Source organism: Protomyctophum bolini, assembly GCF_963924005.1.
Source record: "Protomyctophum bolini genome assembly, chromosome: 24".
Classification (NCBI taxonomy): Eukaryota; Metazoa; Chordata; class Actinopteri; order Myctophiformes; family Myctophidae; genus Protomyctophum; species Protomyctophum bolini.
The window spans coordinates 17,135,492-17,145,204 of NC_137885.1; the positions used below are offsets into that span (position 1 = coordinate 17,135,492).

Below are 9,713 nucleotides of genomic sequence, written 5' to 3' on the forward strand. Positions count from 1 at the left end.
GCTAAAGGGGCGAGAAAGCCTATAGGCTGCTTTTGTAGTTTTCTTTTACAGGTCAGGTTAAAAGCTACAGCAGGGTAAAAAAACGAAACAAGGCATGCTGCTTAACACTGACCTACACCGTGATGTAAGCAACATAGCTGCAGCTACTGGTAATCAAATTAACGAGGGATTTAGATGTGTCATAGTACATTGACAAGAGAAGAATCCCTGTGCAGGCCAGCTGTAGGCAATCAATGCTGGGGCATCGAGCTGCACGTAATGTGACACGGCAGCTATGATTGCGCCCAGGGCAGCCCTGCACGGATTTGCCTATACTCTTGACCAGTGGTTCACAAAGTGGGGTCCGGGGGATCCAGGGGAGTTCCATGGATCCCCAGCTAAATGATAATTAGGAACCAAATGGACCCTTATGGGTCAGTAACTCAGAGAGAGTACAAATGGAACCAACGGTGCCGGAGATTAGCTGTAAACAAACGGACGGTCGGACACACACACACACACACACACACACACACGGAGTGCATAACATACTCTCTCCCCATGCCGATGGCCTGGTGGAGACAATTAGGGGTCTCAAAGATAGAAATACCATTAAATGGGGTCTGTAGCCTTAAGAGCGTAAAGTGGGGATCCCTGGCATATTATTTTCAAATGGGGGTCCGCAGGCTAATTAATGTCAATTTGGGGGTCGTTGACATGAAAAAGTTTGGGAACCACTGCTCTTGACTACTGCATGTGCCTGCCCAGTGGAACACGCACGGCTCTGGACACACCTACGTACATGTAACACACACACCCATTATTAATTGTATTAGCTGCAGCTGCGTTGCTTACAAGCCTGCCATGTTTTTAATTCGCCGTTTCCAACCAGAAATGGTTTTATTTTTTTTACCGTGTGCTTTTTGGGCTGTAGTGCTCTCGGCTGAACCCTTGAACCGCCTACGCATATACTGTACAGAGTTCTCCACCAACGCTCTCATATGGGGGATGCTGGGAAATCCCTGACAGGCTAATTTAGGAGTGATTAATGGCATGGAGGCTCTGATGCTATCTAAATTACGCCAAACGTGAGTCTGCACATAAGAGGCTGTCGGCCGGCACAGTGGTGAACTGTGCTGCTGCGTGTGTGACTGCGCGTGTGTGACAAACACGAGCGTGCAGAGCACAGCGGATGAGGTCCTGGCTAAATGACCCCAAACGTGCGCTAAGCCCTCCTCTGCCACTGGCCAGAGCCAGTGTGTATGGGTGTGGAGCAAAATGGTGAAAGTGCATGTGTGTGCACCTGTGTTTGTGTATTGTACGTGTCAAGGAGTGTGTGTGTGTGCATGTGTGAGTGTCAGTGTTGTTTTTGGCAGGCATTTTTTAGTTTTAGTCACTCTTAGTCATTTGGACAAAATGCTTAATTAGTCTTAGTCAGTTTTAGTCTAGTTTTAGTCGACGAAAACTCCTAAGTGTTGATTGTATTTAAGTGGTGCAACCACTTCTACATCCAGCTTTGTACGTGTACCTGTGTACGTACGTGAATGAGCATGAGTGGTGTGCGCATGCGTGAAATTGGAACGAGAGAAGTATGTGACTTTTTTTTTTAAGGAATTGTATATTTATAGCGCTTTTCCAAGTAATCATAGCACATTACAATGGTTCATTCACTGTGTGTGTGTGTGTGCGTGTACGTGTGCGTGGGTTCGGGCAAAGACTGAGACTGGGCATATTCTATAATAATATAAATAACTGTTGTGTTCTGTCTGTTTGTGTATTTATCCATTATGAAGATGGTGCTGACTGGCGTTTCACTTTTACTCTGTGATAAGAGTTCTCAAATTCTGCCCAAACCTGACCTGACTCGACGTTTTAGGGCCGGGTCACTCTAGTGTGTGTGTGTGTGTGTGTGTGTGTGTGTGTGTGCGTGCGCGTTTGTACGGTACGTACCAGTCTTGCGCAGGGGGAAGTCATCGCGAGGGTTGTACACGCCCAACACAGGATGGTTATAGGCGGACAGTCCCGTCTGCGGAGGAGAGCTCTGGTCCAACGAGCTGTGCTGGGTTTTCCTAGACAGACACACACGCACACACGCACACACACAAGCATGAGTGTGCATAATCACACACCAAAAAGCACACACCCACAGTCCCACACACACGACGTACAAAGACAAACTGCTGCTGCAAAGATCACAGAACCACATGCTCTTGACCACTTGAACTCAGGGGGGGAGCATTAGTGTTGTGAGCTTGTAGATCCGTTGTTTTGGCAAGGATATTTGGTGTAGATGGAAAAAGTCTGTATGAGGCTTTAAGGCGTTAAAGGACCACTTCACCACTTTTCGTCCTCACTAATGTTGAATGATAAAATACCACCATTTCTTTCTACTCAATCCGTGTATCACAAGAGGGCTGTGGGCAGTTCAGAAACCCGTCCAACAGTGATGTCATCGTTAGGCAGATTCTTTTTAACCCCTTATTGCCCTTGACGGTATTGACGTAGTGAATGAATTAATCCCCCGCTACCGTTGACGTTATTGACGTAATTGTTTTATTCCCTATAATCGGGGGATTTGTTTTCAATTATTTAGCACCTTTTAGCATTTTTTGCTATCAGCCGATGTCCTCCACTGAAAACCTAACAAAATCCTCACGTGCACGCAGTCTTTATGTGCATAGCTGCTCAAAATGCGATATCCGAGGCTTGATTAGAGCTTAATTTGACTTACATAGGAAAATAAACAACGATCGCACGGAATCGGAGACAGATTACTGTGACACACTGGCAAGAAAGCTAGTGGAAGTTTACGTCCGTTAAAACAGAAATAACGACAGCCAGATTTGGAATTCGGTCATAATGGCGAAGTTACCGCCACCATCAGGACTGGGTGTCTAATACTATACACTTGCCGGGTTAAAATGAGATATATTGTGTATATCACAGATTTTTCTATTGGCAATCGTGAGAACGATATTGCATTGCAACTTTTCAGGAATAGAAAGCCAGCCGTTTCTAATAGTTTGGATTCCCCATCGATGTCACTGGTGGACAGGTTTCTGAACTGAACCCTCATATGAGACACAGTAAAATAATGTTTTATTCATATATTCAATTTTATCATGATCATTAGTGAGGACCAATTATATGAAGATAGGTTGAATAGTGGTGAAGTGGTCCTTTAAAATGAGGGGGGGGGGGGTAAATAAAATTCAATCCGACAGAATAATCCCTCTGAAACAAAACTCCTGACTGATAGATTTGAGTGATTGGAGCGTCGCTCCTCCATAATCCGTCCGCTATGTTGAAGACATGCGGCCTAATCAGCCATCTGTTCCTCTGCCCACGGAGCAGAGCAGTGTTGTGTTGCGTACGCCAGGTTATAAAGTGGGACGGACCTGGCCCGGGTCCAGAGCCATGTTCTGGTCTGGTGAATGTATATACACTCTGTGGTGCCTAAATGTTCACCCCTCCTCGCCTCCGCTGCACCGAGGAGAGGAAACCAACGCTTAATGAGCAGAGAGAGAGTCAATGGAGGGAGGGAAGGAGAGAGAGAGAGAGAGAGAGAGAGAGAGAGAGAGTGCGTGCGCTCGTGCGTGTGTGCGGCTGCGCGTGCACACACACACACACACACACACACACACACACACCCCCGACACATTGTGACTCCGCAAAGGACCGTCAAGGCAAGGCCTCAGTATACCAGCACCTCTCATCAGGTTCCAATAACCTTTCCTCACTGTGTGTGTGTGTGTGTGTGTGTGTGTGTGTGTGTGTGTGTGTGTGTGTGTGTGTGTGTGTGTGTGTGTGTGTGCGTGGCTGCGTGCGTGCGTGCGCCCTGCTTTTTATTAATCTCATGCACATACAGTACAGCTTGTTTTGTGCGAGCAATGATGTGGGGAACAAACAAGTGTGGTACGTCATCTATGACTCAGGCTCATGAATGTTTACAAAGACAAATAGTTGGAGGAGTATTGACGCGCTTTGCTTATTCACTCAGTCCTTCCCTTTCTACCCTCTCCCTCAGGGGCATGCTGGCTTGTGGTGGCCATTTTCATCAAAATTCCTTTTTTGCCACGGACATACAAAATGAGTAGACAATATCACTATCACCAGAAACACAAGAGTTAGCCCTGGATGACCATAACAGGTCTGTAACTCACACTCTCCTTGCAAAAGAACCATTTAAGAATCACTAGTATCACTACTCCTTATATAGTATCGTAGTAATACGTGTCATACATATTCTGAAAAGAACCTGGAGACATTCAGTAATTGGGTCTTGTGATCAAAATAAGAACATTATAATCAAATTTGCCACGGACAAGATTGGGCATACCACGGACACATTTATCCATGTACGGACATATGTGGCCCAGCTCGACTGAGTGGCTGCCAACGAGCAGCCTTTATCCAAAATGAGTTAATAGCACAGGCAGACTCTTCACATACTAGAGCATGTCTGAAATAAATGTCAGAGCTGAAATCGACATGAAAATATGAAATAAATGCTTAAACATGTAGCCAGGTGTTATGTTAGAGTCAACAGAAGTGAACCATTCAGGTCCGTTTTATCAAACAGCTGTTTCTCTGCAGGCCATATCTCCAAAACTGGTGGGTCAAACTGATCAATTTGAAGCTATGCTTGCATATGACAACGAAAATGACAAAAGAAATCCAATGGCAGCCCCTCAGTCAAGCTGGGTCACAAACAACCGTCACATATCGCTGAGCCTTGCTCTCCCTCATCTCTCTCTCACCTGTACCAGTATGGCGCGTCGTTGGGCAGACCTCCTTGGTTAAGGCTCCTCTGAGCGAGGGCTTTCTTCTTGTTGAGGACAAACTCCTGCAGCCTCATCTTCACCTCCGTGCTCGCCACTGCACCTGCGTGAGTCACGGGGAGAAGCCACAATTATATGTCTCACATCTCATCTCATGTCATGTCCACCAGAAAACCCTGCTCTTATTTATTTTATTGTACTGTAGACTTATAGCACACAATGGGCCAGGTAGGCTGTCCAATCATCCCTGGGTCGGTGGTTTGAATCCCGGCTCCTACTGTCTACATGTCGAAGTGTCCTTGGGCAAGACACTGAACCCTACATTGCCTCCAATGAGTTGGTCGGTGTGAGCTTGCCACAATTGGTGTGTGAATGTGAGGGGACGTGAGGATACTGGTGTTGACTATTCGCCGCTTCACCTCCCAATAAATTAACCATTGTAAAGTGCTTTGAGCACTTGGAAAAGTGCTATAGAAATGCAATTCATTAAAAAAATGAAAAGCTATTAATTTTGGGGTACAAGAATAGGGGGGAAAGTTTACTGGGGCAATGAAACAACGTTCCTACTTCTGCGCACACGCACGTGCAGTCGCGCACACACAGTGACTGAGATCCATTCATTCACACCATTCATTCACTAACTCTCTCACACACACAGCCATGCGTTGCCTCTTACTCAGAGAGGGATATGTAGATGACACACACTTCAAATTATCTCGATCTCTCTCTCAGACGCACACACACACACACACACACACACACACAACACACACACACAACACACACACACACACACACACACACACACACGGCCTTGATCTGTACCGGCTTTCCATGTAGCGTGTGAACTGGCCTCGCCCGGCTCTCAATGACCTGTTGAGAGATATCCAGCAGCAGTAACCTGCTTTAGCACTGGCCAAGGCCACCAGCTAATACAGCCCGTATTTACCATAGTAAACACACACGCTCTCCAAGTGAAATGGAAAACGCGCATGCATGCATGTGCATGCTGCCAACGTCTAGGTCAATGGTGCTTTCAACGTTCGCTTTCTATTCATTTTTTTAAACCGTTTCTTCCGAAAGTATACTGGGAACTCTGGGAGACGCGACTGGGGAAGAACGTACGATTTCTGTTAGAAATGGATGGATGGAGTGGAGTTGTTCACCCCGTGTCCCCTAGCTCAATGTCTGCCAACGACTTAATTGACTGCTTTTTTAGCAACTCCCACAGCGCCAACGACGTCTTTATCGTCTTTTTCAGACGGGTATAACATTGGACCAAAAAAAAAAGAAAAAAAAAGGGGGGGGGGGGTTTTTTAACAAAAAAATAAAAATGAAAATTAAATAAAAAAATGTATAGAGACTGGCGCTTAGGGACTTTTTGTCACTTCTTAAAAGCGATGGATGAGCTAGGGTAGGTATACCCTCACAAAAAAACATGCAGTAATCCTGGTCTCTAAACTGCCTCCCCCTGGCCAGCCGGGGCGCCTGATGGAGGGGAAAGGAACTGGTTGGAATGAGAGGAATGACGTGTTCCTTCCACATGTTATGTCCAACCGGGGAAACTCCCCCGTCAGGTGTAAAGAAGCGGCTTGGACTTGGAGGGAGTGTAGAGCCCAGGATTACATTAGATTACATTACATTAGACACTAGTGTTGTGTCGGTTGTGAACGAACAAATCAAATTAACTAGTTATTTTTGGTGAACGTATCCGTTCATTTGCAAATGTGAGGACAGGGATTCGCCAGCTGCTCTTCTCATTCAGGTGAGCTGAAGCCTGGAAGGCAGGGCCGTTCTCTCCCGGCTCCCACAGCACACAGAACAGCTATAGTTTGAGTTGCAGGGGAGACGGAGGTGGTGACTGAATGGCCGAGAGAAGAACGATAAACGACATGCATATGTCGTTCTTCAGTTCCCGAGACATTGCCAAAGCATTTGCGGCATTTTTAGCCAAAAACGTTGAGAACCCCTGCTCTAGCCAACTAGTGTGAAGTGTGAACGAATGTTCGGGTCCCACCGAGTCTAATAATGTATGACTGACTGACTAACTAACCTTGCGTCACCATGCTTTTAGCCTGGAACTCACCTATGCTTTCTATGGCATAGGCAGCTCCCGGCAGGATCCGCTGGCAGAAACTGTGCGCAGCTGCTGGACATCAGACTAATTAATTAGAGCGACAGAGAGAGAGAGTGTGTGTGTGTACGGGTGTGCGTCAATTTAACAAAGGTGCAGACGATCAGAAATCAGCAGAGAGTGATCTACGTTTGCGCTACTCTATGCCGTATTGAAGTGGATTCGGACCCAGACTTTTTTTTCTCCCTGGAAATAAAAACGTCTGGGTTTCCGAGGCTACCATGCTTTCCACCTCGGAGGAAAACTGACTGACTGACTGACTGACTGTAGCCCTCTGGTTGCAATTACTACTTGCAAACTACTTGCGTACAGTGCAAAACAACGTCATCATCATGATAATTACTGATACCGATGATTATAGCATTTAGAAACATTACACAATAAAGCAAAATAAGAGTGACTGGTATTCTAATTAGCCATCTTCTGTTTAAAGGCACTGTCACTATTATGGTGATATTGTATCACTTAGATATAAAAACATGAAAATAATATAAAATAGATTAGGCTACTAGTTATTTCATTGTGTAATATGTATGGGAGTTTATGAGTAGAGTAGGCCTGTAGTAGAGTGGAATTAATAGCATAAAATTAATAATACCGTTAGTATAGAGTAAATTGGTACTGCACATTTCAATTGGTGGTGATGCACAGAGCAATGTCAAAAGAGGGCCAAACCTTTATTCACACATAAGACAAGTACCTACAATAAGTCACTCTGGACCCCAGACTACATTTATGAAATATGACCAGAATAGAATTAATGGAAAGAAAAGTTAATCAATGATAATATTTTGATGGTGTCACATCGAAAATGTATTTTATTTGTGGATATAAATGATATATTTCCCCTCAAATATCTTAGTTTTTACCTACCAACATTGTTAATGTGGAACAATTTGCAAATGCTTGTTATTTATTTAAATTATGATAATTGCTAGCTATTTGGAGCGCTGGTGGCATAAGCCATCGTTCTTTGTTTGTATGCTGGCTGTAGTAGGTGTGAAAACAGCAGGGGTGCTAGAAATTATCTGCTCTGCTGTGACACGCTGATCCAGTTCACTGAAATTAACCTACAGAAATGTGCATGCACAAAGGCTGCCAAAGTAAACTATCTTTTGTTGTTTTTTCGCCCCCTCTCTTCGAAGTTAGACTGGGCAAGCTCTAAAGTCTAAACTGACCCCTAATTGCGAATTAAGTACCAATTATTTTCCAATTTCAATGAACAATACATCATATGAAAGCTTACATTCTGTAGTTTCATAATATGTAAAAAGCTGAAAAATGACCATGGCCCCCCTTGGTCCTAAAGCACTGTACTTGGTCACATATTCTTAAGACTTACTCTCCTGGCCCCTCTCCTTGTTCTTGAGGAGCAGCAGTTTCTGCTCCCGCTGCTGCTTCTCCATCTCCTGCTCCAGCCGGTGGTTCTCCATCTTCCTCTGGTGCTCCAACAGCTCCTGCTGGTGCTTCAGGGCCAGGAGCTCCTGTTGTTGCTGCGAGAGGAGGTGGAGGAGGCATTTAGTACGCATTGGATTTAAGCAAAAAATAAAATGTCACAAGTCTGTGCTTCGTAAACTACTGTATTAGCACAATATATGTAAAATGATGATGTTTTGTATTGTTCCTGATGTTCTACAATACATAATACAGCAAACCAAGTGACCAAATATCTGAGACCGTTATATGGAAGGTGCTTCTGAACATGTATTCTATTTGCTAATTTGACCACTTAAAAAATACTCGGAACCCCCCTTCAAGGACCCCGGACCACGCTTTGAGAACCACTGTTATGTTCGGTTTAAAAATGACAACAGCAAACCTAATGATCTTCCATTTCCAGGACCTTATGTTTTATAGAATGGTAGAAAAAAACAAAAAGCCCAATCATCCACTGTTGTGTTGAATAGATAGTCGATAGGACACTGAATCAGGTGAGATTTCATTTGTATGCCCTTGAGGGGTTTTGTTTCACTTGATATTTTGTTATTTTCTTTCTGTGCAAATAATAAACTTGAAGAAACCTAAACACAGGGCGTTAAGGGACGCTCTGTGCTGCAGGGAAATGTTTCGATTACACATTACCTCATGACGACTCGTTCTCCCCGGCCTTATTTACTGTCCCTTCTAAAAACATCACTAATTCATTACCTTTAAGCTGTTAAAACTTTACACACATACTGCTACGGGTCTCTTAAAAGCCGCCATCTGGAATAATTAAGTCCGACAGCTGTGTGAAGCGATACAATGAAAACCTTTGTGGTCCGATTACAGTGTTTTGACCACGGGGGCTGTGGGCTTTTAAATAAAACATTAGCCCGCGAGAGATGAGGCTGCAGGGGCTGCAACTTTCTACTTTCCCCCCCCCTTCTAAATCACTTTTGCGCATCGGAACGCAACCTCGAAATGTTGCTGATATAATACTGAACCACAAGCAGATATACGCCCATGTCCGGCAGATGCTTTTGATAGCGCCTCAAAAATCGGACAATACATAAAGAACGGGTATAGAAGAACAATGGTTCTCAATATGGACCAGGGGTCCTTGAGGGGGTTGCAGTGGGTCCCCAGTTAGTCAGGAACCAAATGGACCCTTACGGATCTGTAACTCTGAGGTTCCAATTTTGTACACTTTCAGCCTTAAATTAACTCAGATTAAAAAATCAGATGAAATGGAGTTACGAGTAAGTTATTTGATCTTGTATTAATAACTGCTTTAATCTCCAGCTAAGGCTGTGAGCTGACTAGACTGCTTCAGGCCTACTAGCCTTCCAGTTAAGCTACGGCTAACAACCTCGAGGTTGCTGAAAGTTCCCCCTGTA

General features: G+C 44.6%; 1 protein-coding gene across 4 annotated transcripts in view; it reads right to left on the reverse strand.

Moving 5' to 3' along the window:
* LOC308311640 (histone deacetylase 4-like) overlaps window positions 1-9,713 on the reverse strand; it is a gene marked incomplete at its 5' end in the record, with an annotated part of 96,262 nt that overhangs the window by 40,140 nt on the left and 46,409 nt on the right. For all 4 annotated transcript variants that reach the window (XM_080758411.1, XM_080758410.1, XM_080758409.1 and 1 more), the window contains 3 exons: window positions 1,930-2,048; window positions 4,740-4,863; window positions 8,237-8,387. In XM_080758411.1, coding sequence (XP_080614537.1) covers window positions 1,930-2,048; window positions 4,740-4,863; window positions 8,237-8,387 — 394 coding nt within the window. The remainder of the gene's footprint in view (window positions 1-1,929; window positions 2,049-4,739; window positions 4,864-8,236; window positions 8,388-9,713) is intronic.